Source organism: Cyrtonyx montezumae, unplaced genomic scaffold, assembly GCF_038088225.1.
Source record: "Cyrtonyx montezumae isolate F1298 unplaced genomic scaffold, pur_monq_1.0 scaffold_7, whole genome shotgun sequence".
In the NCBI taxonomy this organism is placed as follows: Eukaryota; Metazoa; Chordata; class Aves; order Galliformes; family Odontophoridae; genus Cyrtonyx; species Cyrtonyx montezumae.
The window spans coordinates 20,405,514-20,425,556 of NW_027072078.1; the positions used below are offsets into that span (position 1 = coordinate 20,405,514).

General features: G+C 34.0%; 1 protein-coding gene across 2 annotated transcripts in view; it reads left to right on the forward strand.

The window, feature by feature from the left end:
* FAP (fibroblast activation protein alpha) overlaps window positions 1-19,081 on the forward strand; it is a 38,399-nt gene extending 19,318 nt beyond the window's left edge. The window contains exons 13-26 of one of the 2 annotated variants that reach the window (XM_065751019.1): window positions 640-744; window positions 835-905; window positions 1,597-1,650; window positions 1,964-2,088; window positions 3,242-3,289; window positions 5,498-5,596; window positions 6,331-6,400; window positions 7,525-7,719; window positions 9,687-9,741; window positions 10,451-10,550; window positions 13,503-13,567; window positions 14,404-14,476; window positions 14,741-14,814; window positions 16,440-19,081. In XM_065751019.1, coding sequence (XP_065607091.1) covers window positions 640-744; window positions 835-905; window positions 1,597-1,650; window positions 1,964-2,088; window positions 3,242-3,289; window positions 5,498-5,596; window positions 6,331-6,400; window positions 7,525-7,719; window positions 9,687-9,741; window positions 10,451-10,550; window positions 13,503-13,567; window positions 14,404-14,476; window positions 14,741-14,814; window positions 16,440-16,541 — 1,236 coding nt within the window. In that variant the 3' untranslated portion in view covers window positions 16,542-19,081. The remainder of the gene's footprint in view (window positions 1-639; window positions 745-834; window positions 906-1,596; window positions 1,651-1,963; window positions 2,089-3,241; window positions 3,290-5,497; window positions 5,597-6,330; window positions 6,401-7,524; window positions 7,720-9,686; window positions 9,742-10,450; window positions 10,551-13,502; window positions 13,568-14,403; window positions 14,477-14,740; window positions 14,815-16,439) is intronic. The other variant, XM_065751020.1, reaches the window with a different exon arrangement.
* Window positions 19,082-20,043: the final 962 nt, after the last annotated feature.

The following is a 20,043-nucleotide window of genomic DNA, read 5'->3' on the forward strand; positions in this document are numbered from 1 at the left end:
TTATTCATACCCACTCAGAAGTGTTTGGTGCTGTTAGAATTTTTTACGAGTCGTCCTGTTCTCATATTTTGAAAATAGAACTTACAGTTGCAGTATCTGACTGACAGTAAGGAGCTGATGGTTTGAAAGGAAGCAAAATCTGATTGGCTTCATCTGTGATAATCTGTTCTTAAATGTTAATATAATAATATGGGAAAGACTGGATATTGGTTTCACTCAGTGTCATTTTTGTTCAGTGAATCAGTTAACCTTTGTAATTTTCAGGATTCCAGTCTGGTACAGTCTACAAACATTAGTTTCATTCAGAAAAAAAAAATTTTTTTTTGGATCATCATTAAATATTCTTAAATGACTGCAGCTCATTCAGAGTATACAAATTTTTCCACTATACAAGTAGAAATCCTGTATTGTAGGCAACTTTAGATATTTGTATTATCAGCTTAAAAAAGCTGACATGACAGATTAGAAGTTGGCATTTACACTGAATAAGAATACATATAATCGGTGAACATTTTTCTGAAGTAAACTGTTCCATCTGAAGTTTTGAAATAGAGTTGTTATTTTTAATTTTTAGACTATAATCTATTAAACAGCTTGGACACTTTCTTACATCTGACCTACCATGTTCTTTTGTTTCAGTTCTTTGTTTCTGCACCATATTTTACCTCAGACAGCAGTTCATACTACAAAATATTTAGTGACAAAAATGGTTATAAGCATATACATTACATCAATGGCTCTGTTGTAAGTCAATCTACATTTTCTACTTTTATGTACTGTGAATTTATGAAATAATTTTGCCATAATCAGTAATTCATATATTTTGCCTCACAGGAGAATGCAATCCAAATTACAAGTGGAGAATGGGAGGCAATATATATTTTTAGAGTAACAAATGATGCAATGTAAGTACCACTTAGAAGAGTATAGATTGTGAGTATTTAGTCAATAAAAGCAATACCTTATCATTGACACACATCAGCCTTTTGTCAACTCATCAGGTTATAACTACCAATAAATGTATTGCATCCAACTGAATGCATCCACAACAAATTCATATGCAATGGCATTATACAGGTTTGCAAACTTGGTTCATTTTTGGTAGATTCTTTGAAAATTGCCCTCAGTCTTTCCATTTATTATCAGTTGCCCATTTTTGGGAGTCTTAATACTTAATTTTAAGAATTTAGTTAACCTTCATACAAATAACAATTATTTCAATTATATTTCATTGAATTTGAGCTGTTTCTTCATTGCATTTACTATATAGCTAGATACATCTTACATAATTGAGGTGATTAACTCTTAAGAATTAAGGCAGAAATCTTACTTATTTGGTGTATTTATTACCTAATGAGAGTTTCAGCAAAGATTTAGTAAGATGAAAGACGTGTAAGCTTAACTTAATCTTCCATCATTAGCAACGACCTGAGAAAGTGTAAGTCAACTTCCAAGATATCTTTTTGTCTTGATGCTGGTCTACAGGTCATCAGTTTATGAATTATTTATTAACATTTAGTTTGAATTTATTTATTAATTTTTTATTTAATTTAAATTTTTATTTATTGTGAATTTATTTATTAAATTAATTCACAGTTTCTACTCAAGCAATGAATTTGAAGGCTATCCAGGAAGAAGAAATATTTACAAGTAAGTGTTATCAATGTTGAATTAATGATACCAGGTGGTGAGTGTGGATTTTTCAATAACAGAATTTAGTTTCAGAAAGTTTAAAGTGCAATTTCTCAAGCTATTTTAATTAAATTATGACCTCATTATATCTAAGAGTTGAGAAATACTATCCAAATTTTAAATATGCTGTTAGGAAAAAACTAGTAAAAAGGGAAAACATTTATTTTTAAAAGGAACTCTTTTCCAAGTACACTATGTTCCAGAACACAAGGCAGACGCATATTAAGTTAATTGTAGCAAAATTAATAATTGTATTTTATTTTTCTCCTAGAATTAGTATTGGAAGTAAGCCTATCAGAAAACTATGCATTACTTGCAATTTACGGAAAGAGAGATGCCAGTATTATACAGCAAGGTTCAGTGAACGCTCTAAGTATTATGCCTTGATCTGTTATGGTATGTATAGCATGGGAACAATCATATAACCAATTGTTCTGTCAAATGTATCAAAATCACAGTTAAAAACAGTTAACACAATGACCTGAGGAATCATAGACGTTTCACTATAACCAGAAAATATTTCTTCAATTTTTTCCATGTTCAAAAACCTTGGGGATTTTTTTCAGAAATACAAGTATTTCACTTCTTTTATAATTTTTTCCTCAAAAGCTTGGGATTTTTAGAATAAAAACAAATATTTGAAAATCCTCTATGGCACAAAACAGATTGTAAGCTGACTCATCGAAGTTGTTCTTGCAGAAGCAAGAGCAGGGTTTTGAAAAGGATTGATTTCCAAAATATGTAATCAAATGTAGCTGAGAAACCATTACAATTTGTTACCCAATTGAAATGATTAAAATCTGTCAGCCATAGAAATGCTGGATAATTTCTACCTGAAAATATTTTTAATAACAGAAATTAGAAAATTTCAATTCATCAAAACGTGGAATTATTGAAAACACTTAAAACACAGAATCACGAGGAATGTGTTCATCCATTTTAATCAAGATCAGTGTTACAGTCCAAAAAAAGCAGGGGGGAAACCGTCTGAGATTTTCCTTTTGCGTTCTTCATATAATGTTTACTGTTCTTTGGCACTGAATGATTAGCTGAACACTTTTTAGAACCTGTGTTAAGCAGACAACCAAATGTGGCTAATAACAATACCTTTCAATCATTCTTGCGCAAAATAGTCTGTAAGGTCATCACCACATGAAAGCCAGTCAGCTTCACAAATATGGTGTGACATGTTCTCAGAAGAATGTTTCCCAGTGTTAATTCCACAGTCATCTTATGTAATCGCATCTCAGGTATTAACTAGATGTCACTTCATCTCTATGGTGGAAGAGTTTGTTGGTAGATTCAAAGTTACTTCTATTATGTTTGCTATGCAATACAGCTCTATTATGTAAGTCTGCAAACACACACAGTACCTTATGTATTTTGTGCAGTAAAGACTAGAGGTCTATTGAATAGATAACACAATCTTGTACCATTCTAAATCTTAAGATCTCTAATTCCTGTCAGTTACCAGCATTAATATAATCTATATCTTATTGCCAAATTCTGGCTTCAAACTTTAAATGACCTTTCTTTCATTATATGACAGGTCCTGGGATTCCTATTTCTACTCTTTTTGAGAATGAGAATGATAGAGGTACTGAAAATATTCTGCCTGTTTCTGGACAATTGTATTTCTTGATATTCAATATGCAGATCCTCTAATGTAATCCTCTAATGTAGGATTGTGACCAAGAAGCCTCTCATATTGTATACGTATAAGTGTTATTAAAATATCTACTGTCTTTCTTATTTTGCTAATTAACAAAATCCAAACATCCATTTATACAACTATGTCTTTATTTTCTTTCCTGAGTCTAAAAAATTTATGACATCCTTATATCTGTTCATATGTTACAGATGCAATCAATATTGGCAACTCTTTTTCTATCAAATTTTATGTCCGACTTTGAAGAATAAGTTATTCTGACTTCAAAACTATCCCTTTTCACAGCTCAATATTCTCTGATATTTTTTCATGAAGCAGCCCTACCCTATGCAATAGACTTCAGTGTAGTACCTGGATTTTTTACTTTTGGATACTGTACAGTACTAATTAGAATTTGGATGGTCTGCAGCCATCAACAGATACCAGGGAAGAGCAAAAGATCTTTCAAATGAATTGAGAAAAAATATCCATTCAAATAACTATTTCAGAGGAGATATATTTACACAAAAGTGAAACTCCAACAAGAAACATTCTGACTTCCACAACCACCAGTCCCCTCCCTTCCCTTCCTCTCCTCCCCTCCCCAACCTTGTGTATCAAGAGCCCCTAATATCTATCTTCCTTATGAAAATAGGAATTCCATGAAATGCAGCAAAGTGCCTAAATATAGATAGGCATTTCTCAACCTCTGCTGGGTTGCAGAATCCCAGATGCAGAATCCCAATTAAAGAATCTTTGCCAATGGTTTCATGATGCCTCACTCTTAGGCTCTTCTTTGACCTCTTACATGACCTTTTGTGTATTAATCTTATTTAAGTCCTCTGCTTTCATAGTCTCTTCCATGGTGCAAAACTAATTGTCATGGATTGGATTGCAAGCTGTGAAAGAGACATTGTGGATCGCTTTGATTGCAGTTGGCAGCATTTTGAAAATATGTCACTCATGAATTTTAGCAGAAATCATATTGTTAAAATGATAGAGACCAATCTGGAAGTTCCCTTCAGCATGACTACAATTAATCTGTGGTAAGGGGAAAGTTTCAGATTTGAAAGGAAGGATGGAATGGGGATCAGCTGTGTTTGCATGACTATCCAAAGCTAGGATATTTCAGCCATGAAAGTTCACTTGACTCTGACAATTTTGTAGATTACTTTGAAAGAAAATGTTCTAGTGTTATATATCTGCCATTTTTCGAGCATAATCTAGCTCAAAACATGCATAGTAGTTCTTCTCTTTTTCAGCATTTCAGAAAACAAAAATGCTTTCCACTAAAAAAAAAAGCAAACAACTAAACAGATAAACTAACAAAGGAAAAATCTCCTGAAGTCTAGAAAATATTCTCTTTCATTTTGAAAATATAGATGAAAGTCATAGATTTCTATTATGTACAATATTAATTCACTAATACTCTTGAAAAAAAAAGCATAAAACTAATAATACACAGTGAATTCATAATATATAGCCCTGCATTCTGCTCTAGAAACTAACTAAAATATAAGTAGTGATTTTAAAGTGATAAAACAGTAAATTGCACCTCAAATGCTTCAGGTAAAAAATAAAATACCTCGTAGGGAAAAAAAAAACCCACAATATAGGAAGCTTTCTAAGTCTGCAGAAATACATTAATAAGGACTACTATATGGTGTGTCTAGTGTCTTCCTGAGAATATAAAATATAGTAGTTAAGTACAGATTTGCTTCAGCCCCATAAGATTCCAAATATTCTGTGTTAGCCCAGAAACAAGATATTCACAAATATGCATGGGCTTAACCATACTGCCCAACAGTCTCTGAGTCTAAATTAAAAATCCTATGGTAAGCAAGAGAGGACATGGTGCAGGAGAAGAGTGTTTTCTCCTAACATCCAGAACTCTAATATTCACAGCTAGTGTGTGAAATTATTTGCATTGCAAAATAAGTACAAAACTAGGGGGTATTTGTGCATGGTAACTCCAGTGCCTTGTTTTTATTCAGTTATTTGAGCAAACCCAAATTGAACTGTCTAAGCTGATTTCATTATTCTGCTTGTAAATTTCACAAATTTTCTTACTTTTCTAATAACATGAAACAAATCACATTTAAGAAAGAGAAATTAACAAATAAATTAATTAATAATTTGGACATTTATTTTCCTTAGAGCTCAGAATATTAGAAGACAACCAGGAATTGCAATCTGCTCTGCAAGAGATCATACTGCCAAAAGAAGAAATTAATAAACTTGAAGTGGATGGTATAAGTAAGGATTACAAATTTTTGTTATATTTTTTGTTCCTAACTTTTTTATTTTGCCTTCATTTTGTTATAGTAAGTATAGTTTTTTAATAGATCAAACTTCTTAGCCTTTTAGATTTGAAATCAGACCCTTGTTCTGCCTTTTCTGACAGTGACCACTTTATCTGTGCCTCAGTGTACCCATTAATAAAATAAAAGTTAAAACACATTTTTTCTTCATAATGCAATTAAAAGTATGTTTACAATATTGATGTAGTGTTTAAATATCACATAAAAACATTATAGTATGGTGGTAATAAAAAGTGAAACATAAACTGCCATTTATAACTTCTGATGGTGTATGACTTGCATACACTGCTGTTTTTCTTAGTAACTTTACAAATAATATTCCATAGTAGTGAATCACTATAACGTTTCCAAAACTCATTTCTCAAAATCTTAACAGTTGCATTCCTAATTATGTATCTTTAGACAGCTGGAAAACTAGAAACCTGCTGCAAGGTGAAGTCATAATTTTATAAATAGCATAACTTCAATAATAAAAATGTACACTTATTTCTGAACAGTCAGTATAAACAATTACTTGTATGAGTTTTATGGTTTGCAGTTTATACATTCCACAGTTTGTGCTGATTAATTTTCTTTTGCTATTTCATTACCATTGCATCAAACTATGGATTGTGCTTGGAGAAATCATTTTAACCATTAATTATGTAACTCTGATTATGTCTCTTCTAGCTTTGTGGTACAAAATGCTTGTACCCCCAGAATTTGATAGATCCAAGAAGTACCCACTGCTTATTCAGGTGTATGTAACAATTCCTTTCTTTCAATTTTGCTGTTTTGTCATAAATATAATCATCATAATTAAGGAAACCTAAGATGTTTTCAAACATTATTTATTTTATTATTCAAAAGAAAAAAAAATGTTTTTATTTTGTTTGTATTTTTAATATATTTCTGGAATAGAAATTCAACCTAACAAAAATCAGTGAGGATTTCAATATTTATCTTATCATGGCAAGGGTTAGCTTCTCAGAAAAAGGAAAAGAATAAAAGCATGTAATTTTTTGCTTGGATTTACTAATTCTGTTGCCACTTCAATTTATCCTGAAGCTATTTGAATGTATTGACTTTGGATTTGTCAATATGGAAAATATAAAAGCTTACCTCATTTTCTTACAAGTGGGGGAAAAAAACCTAATCTTTTGATGTTCCAAAGGTCCAACAAAGCTAAATATATTTGGCTGAAATTTAGAGCAGAAGATAAAGTCAGTTGTGTCCTAGAGGTCAAATGATAATTTTTATTAGATCATTGTCGTGAATAGTGTATCCATGTTGCCCAGCTATGTGGGGTGTGTTCAGCCTACAGTTCCCACAGTTTGTAATATTCTCTACTGAAACAAAGGTCTAGTAATAACTAAAAAGTATACGGAGCTATACTTCCACTGTTGTTTTTCTTTGTTAATGTGTAATACGTGTGAAGATCAAATTGGTGATAGGTGGGTGGTTGGACTGGATGATCTTGTCCAACCTTGGTGATTCTATGATTCTAAAGAATGATGGGGGGAAAAAGGCATCAAAATTGCTATAACACTTAATTTCTATACCCAAATAATTAAAAATTGAAATATAGCTCTTCCAAGGATTCCCCCTAGGATGGATACCGGATGTCATGCCTCTTGTTCTCAACTAAAACAAATGGGACTTGCCTAATGCATAAGACATTAAGGATTTAAATGAATTTTAGAAAGTAAAATTTTATGAATTTATGAAAATGCTAGTATTACTATTTCTGCCTACCAGACTCTCTGAAGCACAGTTATTTAGCAAAATACTTGTTGAGAAAATATAATTTATACTTATCAATAGTCCAGTGTCTGTTATTCATTTATACATCTGGGTTTGAAATGTGTTAATTTTTACTTTTAGGTATGGAGGACCATGCAGTCAGAATGTAAAACACACTTTTAGCATTAGCTGGATAACTTACCTTGCAAGCAAAGAGGGAATTATTATTGCTCTAGTAGATGGCAGAGGAACAGCTTATCAAGGTGACAAGGTTTTGCATGCAGTTTATCGAAGACTAGGAGTCTATGAAGTTGAGGATCAAATCTCAGCAGTGAAGTAAGTAGAGCATTTCCCAATAAAACTACAAAAAGTAGTATGGAAAAAAGACATACTAAATGCACTCTTGAACCTTTCATCAGAGAGCTGGAAAATAAGGAAATAAAGTGTAAAACTTGTAGAAATAAGATGTTAGTGGGATATTTGGTGTCAGTGTGGTTTTATGTGGTGTACTACATCCATGTACTACTAAATACATACTTGGATCTCAGCACTTTCATTTTGTAAGGGCATCATCGGAGGCTTAAGGAAATGTGAACATCACTGCTGAGGGGTAAGCTAATGTATTTTCAATTATTCTGAAGTCTTCCCTGTAGGGGATACCTACCTCAGTCACCACAGAATTTAGCTGTAGATCCAGTGATCTTAGCCAGTGGTGGGCCATAGCTATAGCTATTAGCTAAAAGTCAGAAGTGAAGTTTTTAAGAAAATTGAATTGTGACACTGGCTTTTCCATGTCATCTTAAAATGCTTATAAAAAACAGAACGTTTGAGGTCTTCTGGTAGTTGTTGCCCACAACCTACAACCCTGCACAGAAAAAAGCAGTTCCAAAGGAAAAACAAGTCCTTAAGCAGAGATTTTGGAGGGGAGAGAAAGCTGAGGTCTTGTAAAGCAAGTCTGTCTGTTAACTTTACAGATGCAGTAGCAGTGTTAAAGTGAGCATTTAAAGTGTTTAGTTTAAATCCCACAAGAATAGGAGAGTAAGAATTTTAGTATGGGAATAAGAAATTTATTCTTTCTTTTGATCTTGAATTTGTCCTATCAGAGCGTGGATATAATTCCAGGTATTTGATAACATCTCCCAATTTAATGGGCCTAGTACTAACCAGCAGTTAAAAATTGGATGCAGAAGTCCAGGATTCCACTGCCTTTTCTGCTTGCTTAAGAACACTGCCTGCATTTACAAGTGTATATAAGGAGGATGTCTGTTCCTGCTTTGTGATAATTTATTTTCCACTTCAGTGATATAAACATGTCATTACCTTTTTCAGTGATAAATAGAACAGAGTATCTGTTTATCATGCTATGTTTTTCAGTGTAATACATAATTCTATTGTATTTCTTGAATCTTTTAGCAGCAACATGTTTAAAGAGAAATTAGTCCGAATTGTCACTTGGACGTAAAAAGCCAGAGACAGAGGGAATCTGATTCTGCAGTTGCAGAATTTGCTGAGACAAGCTGTGAAAAAATGACCTCACCCTTCACACTTCCCAATTTTCTGTCAGCACCTAGCCTAAATTTTTATTCAGTTAAATGCATTGCATTCCATCTTTCTGATCTAACACATGGTTTAAGATGCAAGATTTTTAGAGAAAATCAATCATATATTCTAGTGGGAAGATTTTGGAGGGGCTTTTACTGTAGGAGGAACCCCATGGGTCAAGACAGCAATATAACAAAGCTGAATCACTTTTTGGCTTATCTAACTTGGTTCCACCCAGACTGTATTGGATGTTTTAGCTATTGCCTGTCATTTGTGATTTTCCTAGTAAAATAAGGCTAATCACTGCTTAAGTATCTCCTGGGCTTTATCTGAACCTATTTGCTTCTCTCTCAGTCTTGACCCAATACTTTCCTTAATGTATGAAGCTTAATTTGGAGAGTTGGGACAGTATATCCAGGTAGATATAAAGTATTAAAAACAAAAAAAACAAAAAAAAAAAAAACACTTTCTTTAAAAGAAGTCAGTTCCGTAGAGTCCTCATTTTATCCTCTGGAGCAAAAATTATTATGTGAATTCATTTTGGCTATTTTTATTTATCGAAGAAAAAAATCTTCCTTTCCTCTGAAATGTCTGTTAGTTGAATGTTTTGTAGAAATCAGATATGTTATGCTGATTTTCAATTTGCTGAAATTGATATGATGTTTAAAAAAGTGAGAAAAATATTTATTGCAAATAGGTTATAGTATTAACAATCTTGTTTTGCAGTAATGCATTTATTTCTATCACTTTCTTTTCCTCAGAAAGTTTATAGAAATGGGTTTTATTGATGAGAAACGAGTAGCAATATGGGGCTGGGTAAGTGGTTTATCTTTTTATTTTTATTTATCTGGAAATAATCCTGAAGTATAATTGCATATAATTCTCCTTATTCCTCTCTAGTAAAGAGTTGGCTTAAGACAACTTAAAGGGCAGCATAAATGCCACACAGCCCCCTTATAGAAATGTTTAAGTTGTTAGGGCCATCTGGCTCAATTGTTCATCATGAATGTCTAGATACAGAATGCACAAACATTACTGGACTCCTGCTTCCTATCCTGCTTAGTATCTTCAGTGTAACAGAGAATTGCAGGAGAGCAAGCTGATAAGCAATGCCTAAGGGTCTTGTGGATTTTGGACAGTACTGTAAGGAATGCCAAAAGGGATTGGAGGCCAGACATGTTAGCCACCTCTAGTCACTCTCCAGGTAAATCCGTATAGATTAACTAGCAGAAACAGGCAAGCTAACAAAATAAACTGTAGCGACAGCCACTCATTAACACTTTACAACTCTTTATACGTGTTCATTTTTCTCTGATTATCATTTAAAAAGACCTTGTATTTTATTCTTTTTACTGTTTATCTTTTCTGGAAGAATTACATCAGATCCATTTAAAATCAAAATGTTAAAAAAAAAATCTTTGTTCTCTGACAAAATACTTAGTTTTAAATGAATTTATATGAATTTGATCTGGAGAACAAAATTGTATTTCACAATAATTTTAAACTGTCTCTGATTTCTTCTTAGTCCTATGGTGGATATGTAACTTCTCTGGCACTTGGATCTGGCAGTGGAGTATTTAAATGTGGAATTGCTGTGGCTCCTGTTTCCAGCTGGGAATATTACGGTATGGAAACTTGTCATAAAAGCTGACTTGGAAAGAGATGCAGCATTTAATGACTTTCTAAATGAATTCATTGACAGAGAATGTCAATACGAAACTTAAGACAGTGCAATTACCTAGACATAAAACTCTTAAGACCTTAAGTTTAACATTTTCCTTACTGAAAATAACAGACTGCAATTGACAGTTTGGAACAGATTTTGTCACAATTCCAAATGCACATCTGTAAGTGTAAGGGTGTAAAGCCCTCTTGATAAACCACCATACTCAAAATCCTGTATAAATTGTATCACTGAGTTCAGAAACAGCTGAACTGTTTTTCTACATGTAATATAGTCATAGTGCACTTCAACTTCATCTGCAAATGAACTCTTATCAGGAATGACTATCACTGATGATTGCAAAGCTATTTCTAAAAAGCAGTGAGAAAGAGAGACACATTAATGTCTGAATTCCTATTTTTTACTTTTAAATATTTACCCTGTAAGTTTTTCTTAGCCACGCCCCCACTATTGTTATGTTATAAGACATATTTTTTTTTTTTTTAATTTTTATTGACTAAGACTCTAAACAGTTATGAAGAAGCTCTGGGAGTATAAACTCAGGGCTGTACTGTGTGAATAGAGCAGATGCATACTCATACTTGCAGACCTGCAAGCTTTTGGCATGGTGTAAAGGAACCTTAGTGTAAAAAAGAATCATGCCATGCATGTTTTCAATGAGCAAAATGTAGCACTTTGAACACATTTACTTAGCATATGGTCGTTTGCTAAGAAGTCTTGGTTATGAGAAAAAATTTTGGTTAAATGGAAAGGGTTGCTTCCCTGACTGCTAGAACAGACATTCCTTGTATTTATGGTGTTTTGCAAACAAAGGGGAAAACATTTGTATGACACAGGAAGCAGAGTCTTCATGTTTTCCCTGGCATGAAATTTTTTTGAAGACATTTTCACTCATGATCACAAAATTATTTCTAGAATGCAGGCATTAAGCACTATTTTTGCAAAAGTCTCACTTTTGTTGAGTTTTCAAGGGAGTGCTAAAGAATCTTGCTAAAAGCATACAGGAAAATCTAGACAGGCAAAGGTACTCCCAGAGGAAGGAAGGAAGCAGAACAAAGTCATTAGTCATGAGCTTTGGCAAACAGAACGTATTAGTATTATGGTGAACTATGTTAGGGGCAAAACTACAGGATGCTACATATCTGAGACTCCAAGCAGAGTCATAATGTCAGAGGATATACTGGCTTCTAGAAGATCTAAATTTAGTCTTGCTTTCTTTTAGATGCACAGATTAAATTTTGGAGCATAATTTAAAAAAAACAAAAACCTTCTCACCTCCATTTTCTGTCAGAGTTAATACAGCAGCTGAACAATTACAAGGCAGATTACATTCAGGGACAATGTATAGTTAGAAGCATTAAATATGTGACTGCTTTATTAAAATTCTCAATCTATCTCTTTTTTTCTTCAGTAATTGACAAGTTTAATCTTCCACTTAGTCATTATAATACTATACTTGCTGACCTCAGTGGACTTGTTGTAGCTATACTGGTAGAAGAGAGTGGAGAATTTGGCTCAAAATGCTGTAGAAATGCCAGCAATTCAAAAGGAGTTTATTTTATTGAAAACTCAAGCCCAATATGGTTGTTTGACACTGTGTTGACAACAGACATTGCACATTTTCTGTTTTCATTGAACGATAAAGGATTTTGATAAAAGATAAGCTACTTAGGTTTTTCTGCACTTAGTTTATTAGAAAATATCTTCAGGAGGCTTACTTCTCTGTTTAGGAAGGGACAGGGAGACTTGGAATGTTATCAGTGTATATAGATATGTGAAGGGAAGGTGCAAAGAGGATAGAGACAGGCTCTTTTCAGTGACACCCAGACAAGACACAGTGGACACATAGTGAAACATGAGGTTCATCTGGAAACACATATTTACTGTGTGGGTAAAACACTGCCACAGGTTGCCCTGAGTGTTTGTGGAATCTCCCACCTTGAAGATCATCAGAAGCTATCTGGATATGGTCTACATAGTCATGAACCACCAACTCTAGAAGACCCTCCATGAGCAGGAGGATAGGACCAAATCACTGCCAAAGTTCCTTTCCAATCTCAATTCTTTATGAACAACTGTGGCCACCACTTCTATTATGTGAGAGAAAGATGTCAGGTTTTCATCATCAGAAAGCCCTGACTTATTAATAAATAGAATTTTCATAATACTGCAGCTTGAGAACTCAATATTTGCCAGTTACCCTTTCAATGATAGTCATAAATAACGTTCTTGTAGTGACAGCTGTTACATCAGTTTTGCACAGATTTTCATAACTGCTCTCAGTTAAATTACAAATATACAGTCAGCTCAAAGGAAGCTGTTCCTAATGGGTTCTTGGTGTTACATAGTGTTCAGTTATTTGTGCTTGGTTTTATTTTCAATTCCATTAACAAACTTCCTGGTAGTTAGACAAAGGAACAGAGCAGAGACTGAAAAGCAATTGTAATGTTTTTTCAATGCAAGCTTCTATCTTTTCCTGTTAACCCGTAAGTCAGTAGGAAAAAGAAAAAATGCAATCCCAGGCTGGAATTCTGCTTTTTTTTTTTTTTTCTCCCAACAGTAGTCTGTGTCACCTTTCCACCACACTGATAATTATTCAACTTGACTCATTCAACTGACTTCAGGAGTTCAAACCAGTAGCATAAAGTAACACCAGTTAATTATATTTATCCACAAAATCTTTTTTCTACAGATGAATATCAACCACTATTTCTGCAAGGACTGTTAGGAGGAGAAGCATTAACTATCGTTCATATTTTTTAATATGTTTAGATTTGTTGTATTATGAGGAAATCAAGCAGAACAGATATAGTTAACATAAACATTCAATTCTGTATGCGTCACTGAAGGCACAATCTGCATTCTTCAGCTTTTTTCTTTTTTAATATCACAGCATCTATCTACACAGAACGATTTATGGGTCTTCCTGTAGAGTCCGATAATCTTGAACACTACAAGGTGAGAATTCTTTCTTTTTGCCTTAAACCTGAATTCTACTTCCATGGACAAGTTAGAGAAAACATTCTATTAAGGATTTTGTATCATGATCAGAAGTCTGAAACACCTTTCTTATGAAGAAAGTCTGAGGGAGCTGGGCTTGCTCTGACTGGAGGGGAAAAGGCTTCTGGAGAGACTAAACTGTGACCTTACAGAAATTGAAGGGAGCTTACAAGTAGGAAGGGGAATCTGAATTTTTACATGGTCTGATAGTGATAGGATGAGAGAGAATGGCTTTAAACTAAAAGAGGGGAGATCTAGGTTAGATGTTAGGAAGAAATTCTTTTCTCAGAGGGAAGTAAGGCCCTGGAAGAGGTTGCTCAGGGAAGCTGTGGATAACCCATCCATGGAGGTGCTCAGGGCCAGGTTGGATGGGGCCCTGGGCAGCCTGATCTAGTGAATGGCAATTTTGCCTACTGCAGAGAATTTGTAACTAGATGATTTTTAAAGTCCTTTCCAACCTAAGCCATTCTGTTTCTATGTTCTCAGAGTCTGTTCTCTGTCCTAATCCAAATATCAGCAATGCTCAATATCAAACTGCCTTCATAGAGCTGCCCTCTGTAGCCAGGAATTACAGTGTTCAGAGAATGACACATAGTGGGTACTGTGCTTTTTGTGAAGTGACCATAAATGTATTTAGTCTCTATTGATCTCAGACTGAGATGAAGTCACTTCTGTCTTTATTATACCAGTCCAACTGTTTGATTGCTGTTACACAGTGTAATTTAAGCCTTTCAATTCTGTGACTTAGTAGTTTAAATTGAAGCTGCTGAACTGTTCACTTTTCATCTCAACAGAATTCAACTGTGATGGCAAGAGCAAAGAATTTCCAAAACGTTGAGTATCTTCTCATTCATGGAACAGCAGATGGTGAGGTTTGCAAATGGTAGTACAAATACAGACCCAGAATCACTTTGTTTGAAAAACATTAAGCATCTTTCTGTGCCTTTGATTAGGGTCAGTACTTAGATCTTTGGTATATTTCCGTACAACATATTATTAGATGCTTGCTCATTCTTAGTTATGTCAACTGCATTGCTTGTGTCAGTGGACACAACTTAATGCACTAGAATTTTATGCTTTGTGGTGTTTACACATTTCAACAGCCAATCTTTTTTTTTTTCCCTTTTTCAGATAATGTACATTTTCAGAACTCAGCACAAATTGCAAAAGCCCTGGTTAATGCACAGGTGGATTTCCAGGCAATGGTAAATAACAGACTATTTTTTATTTTGAACAGTGGTTTATAGCATTTATCAATAAGCTTATCTGATATTTGTTGATGTTTTTAAGAATCCAGTTCAACAAAGTCTGGCAATTTTTACTGTGTTTTTTTACTGTTTACAAATCATTTATTCTTCAAAGGATTTGCTTGCTCTTCTCAAAGCGCTCTCTGGATTTTAACAGAACTCTTTTATCTAGTGTAATGTAGAGGCTTTTAAAACGAGTCAGGGAGAAGAATGAGAATCCAACCTCTTTCTAAAATTGGATGATAGTTAATAAAAGCAAGGAAGATGAAAGAGCTGGTTTTGGGACCAAAACTGTCAGTGATTCTGATGGATTCTATCTTGACCTGACATGCCTGTGACAGGCAGAAGGTGAAACACGGTAAAGAAAGGGAATGAGATATCCAAACAGTATATCAAGGACAAGAAAAAACTAATGAGTGGTCTGCAAAATTTGCCTGGGGAAGAAGATGCCAGCAAACAGAAAAACACGTAGGCAAGAGGTTTCAGGATATAAATGAGGAATGAACAGAGGGAAAGTAGCACTGAATTACGTGTTTATCTATGCTTCTGCACCTTCTTTCTCCAGACTAGTGACAAAAAAATATGCATGCTATCAAATATAATGTCCTTCTGCTTCAGATCACTTTCCCAGGTCTATGAACACCTTGAACATGGATCCAGCATGGGTCCCCCTGTACTTGTTATTTCTACAAGTGCATTCCATGTTTCCAGTCTGCAGTGATATTTAGCAAACCTGGACCATTTCTCAAGTATCTGGAAAAGTACATGAAATGCTGTGTGCAGTTTCAGTCATTACTGTTCAGCTGTGGTGGTGTTTCAGTAATGCTAGGATAATCTGGAGAACATGTTTGACTTACTATATGAAAGCAGAACAGTCTAGTAAAATATAATCTGAAAAACTATGTGTTTGCTGCCTATGAATACAATGGAGGACAAATACAGAGGGGAAAAAAAAAGCTATTGAAGCTAAAATAAATTTGGTACAAGAACAAGTAAACTACACAAACACACTGAGGTTGAAAATTAGAAAAAAAATATGTTAAAACAGTTAGGCTTTGGAACAAGCAGAAGTCAGGGGAGCACGGAAAAAAAAATCTACTTTTAAATTTCTGGCAAATACAATCAGTATAAAGGAAGCAGATTTTACATTCCAAGGGTGTCAATTACTCTTTAAAAGAAGACAGAACAACTCTGCTCTTTGTAAAATCATTGAATGAGTTGGGTTGGAAGGGATCTTAAAGGCTACCTAGTTCCAAACACTGCTGTGGACAGTGTTGCCACCAACTAGATCTGGCTGCCCCATCCACCCCGGCCTTGAACACATTCACAGGGCAAACAGTTCCAACGCCTCACCTCCAAGTAAAGAATTTCTTCCTAACATCTAACCTTCTTAAATCTCCCATCTTTCAGTTCAAAACCATTCCATTCTATCCTATCATATCAGAGTATTTAAGAAGTTGTTAATTTGAGGCATGCATTTTTCTTCTATATGATAATACAATGAAGTTCTCGTGTTTTTTAATTATTCTAGAATTGAGAAGAGAAAGTGTGTTTTTTGACTTTCTTTTTTCTTTCTTTTTCAGTGGTACACTGACCAGAACCATGGAATTCCAGGACTTTCCAGCAAACATCTTTACACACATATGACCCACTTCCTCAAACAGTGTTTTTCTTTGTCAGAATAGGTAGGCTACTCAGAGAATGCTGTGTCATCTGATACATCTCTGAGAGAATGCCATGATAGTAGTGCCCAGGTAGTATCGTTTTCAGGTGAATTAACATCAGGATCTCTGATGTTTATACTTTGATATTTACATTCATTTTGGAGATTGTATATTAGCAGATGTTATGCTAATACATGTTTTGGCATATTTAACACCTGTTTGATAGCAAAAAATAAAATCAGAATGTAACACGGCATGTGCATTTATTGCCATCTTGCTTAAACTACATTCTGCATTCCAAAGATAGGTGGTCCATTGTGAAGGCATGCTGCCAAAAGAATATAATTACATTTGTTAACTATAACTGTAAAGTGGGCAGGGACAAAGAAAGCAGTGCAAGTAACTAATTAACATCCTAACAAGAACTAGATTCTCAAAATTTATGTATATTTCCAGTTTCCTGGAAAGAATCCAAGCAGAGATAGGAACATAATATTTGAAGCTGTATATAGATAATTACTGAATACTCTATTCAAATTATATTTAGCTCCTATTTGAAGCCCTTCTTCTGCAAAACCCCATATTCAGGTTTAAATATGGAAGCAGGACATTCACAGTATTTATTTTATCTCAGTGTTTTTTTCAGTCTGTTTTGAAAATATGTAAGACATTTCAACCTGTTTTTACTCATCACCTCAACATTCACGTTAATTTTAGGGTCATTCATCCCATACTGGGGGGGGAAAGATTCAAAGGAATATGCAGTTGTTCTTTGTTTAATTTCCAGTTCAGCTATTTTAGGGCATCCTGTAAAAACTCTGGAAGCTAGTAATGATGGGATCACATCTATTTTTTTGATTAGTAATTAGATGAGTTCAGTCATAAGATAAGAATGTGAACAAGATAATTGGCAGGAGATCCATTTTAGGTGGCCACATGTTTAAAAAAATCTGAATTAGCCTACTGTCTAAGAACTAACGCAGTATCTCAGCTCTGCTATTAGCAAGTAAGTTCTAAATAACCTGAAAAGAATTCTGGAGTAAAATTCCTACAGAAAAATTAAAAAAAAAAAAAATTAAAAGAAAATGAAGCTGGCTGCTTCCTAACTCCAAGAGATTGGTTGTTGCCTGTGGAAAGCAAGGCATTTCATTTGACCCTTGACAAAAACATGGGGTTTAGCCAAAATCATTAACATGTAGAAGTGATTTGCTATGTAACGGCTTCCTTCGTTTTGTTAATGTCGATATCAAATCTGATTTTCTGCACATGAGAATATTTTTCAGACATCTTTATGTAAATGTAGTTGCCAAGCTGTTTGTAATGGTTAAATTATACTTTGATGGGAACTCTTCAGAAAATACTCAATTAGTTCAGGTTTTGTTGGAAACACTGCCAATTATGTGATGTTAATGAGCTTTTTGTTAGTACTGTAATTAAAATGCAACTGCTATAATAGTTAAAGGAAAAAATTACAGCTCTAAGAAAGTTAATGTTAAGCAAATATAACATAAAGTAGGGCTAATTAGATGTTGATTATATGGTCCTATGTGGATTTGCTGTAAACAGCAATACTGTCAGTGATGTGATTATTCTACAAATAAGGAACACAATTCAGTTGAAATTACTGAGATTTAACTCTCATTTTTCTATATTGATACAACCCCACAAAAACTTCTGCAAATTTTTGGTGAAAGAGAATAAAATCAGGGTCTTGCAACAAATGTTTAACGTTTTAGATACCTGAATAAGTCAGTGGAAACCCAGATCAATTTTCAAAATGCATGGTATCAAGCTCATAATTAATCATTAAGTTTTCTGATTCTGCAGCCTAATACTTTGTACTTTTGAAAATCCTACAGGCCTTAGAAAATTGACCAGATAAATAAACCCCTTGTGAATACTTCAAGTAATAACACCATCAACCATAGATCTGTAGTCAAAAGCTTCTGGAGTTATTTGAGAGAAGGGACATTTGTGAAAACTGTGTCAAATAAAATAACAGAAGGTACTTTTTTTCTGAAGGGGTGTATAAGCTGTTTCATCCTTTATTTGCCTGTATGTCTGCTTGATTTGTGAAGGGCTCAGAGAACATATCTTCTTAACTGTCCACCATTTACCTGGGCTTATGGGAAGTAGCTGTGGGAATAAACCATCAAAACTGTTTGTTTTTTTAAAGTGCTTCATGCCCCTGTCACTTTTGCATTATTGTTTTTCATATTGTTAATTTATTTACTTTTTGCAGTGCCTTTGCCAAAGAGTGGAAACATGTCCTCAGCAGAGTGTGACATTTACACTGAGTATCTGGAATAATCTATAACCTGAAAACTTTTAGGCTGAGCAACCATGTATTTTGATGACCTGGGGAAAATGTCCTAGAATGCTGTGAGCGTCAAAAAAATCCAAGCATGCAAAACATATTAAAGTAGCTTGCCTATAATTGCAGGTAACAATGCAATCATTCGTTAGAAATGATCCAGAGCACTTTTAACATGTCATTGCAGAAGTACACAATGATTGAAGTTGGAAGATACTTCTTGTCCCACCAAGATTGGTGTCCTGTCCTGAGCAACCAAGCTGAAACTAACAAAAAAATACATTTGAGAGTTGGTCTTACATATGAATAATAATTGTCTACACTGCAGACAGACTGCAGTATGCAAAGCCAAATCTGAAACAAACAACTTACTTTAAAATTAAGAAATGGTAGCTTTTATGACAAGAATGAGAGTTCTTTAAGTTTTACATTCACCTTAGGCCATTTTAAAGGATCTGGTTTTCAGAAAATGCTCAGTAATTCTGCATTTTCTTTTCCCTTTTGAATAAGAATCTTACACTGGATACTTGAAAATATCACTTCCAACAATGAAACTTAGTCTTTGAGTCTATCATATAAATGACATACACTAAACACCAAAGATGAGGCATTGATATTTGCTCTGAATGAAGAAATAGACACAGAGTTGTTTACAAGTCTGTTTCCACTAAAAAATCCTGTTTAACTTTTACAAAATTTACAGTAGGAAAGCAAAAACTGCTTTGTTCTAGGAGTTAGACTGTACAAAAATAATAGCAAATCCACTGGTTCTACCCTGAACTGTTCTTACTCTGATCCCAATATTCACCGTCTACCCCCTTAATGCTGCTGCATGTATGAATCAATGAACAATACTATGCAGTATGTATCTTTGAACATATGTTTCTTCATACTTAAACCTGGAACTACATTCTTTCCTTCACAAGAGATTTCTACAACTGCAAAGTAGTCTGAAAATAAACCAGCATTAGTAGAAGACCAAGCATAACTTCAGCCTGACTCTAGAACATGGTTTGTGTTGTATCTCTTTTTACTTAGCTAACAAGTAAAAATCAGAATACATTCAATTTTTTCTAGTTTGCCAGATAGTTCTGATTACAAGGCACAGCTGTTTAATTTATTTTGTGGAGTCATATGAATGGTCTATATTTAATCTGAATAATTTGTAGTATTTGCAAAGAGAGAATTTGATATTACTTTCAATTATGA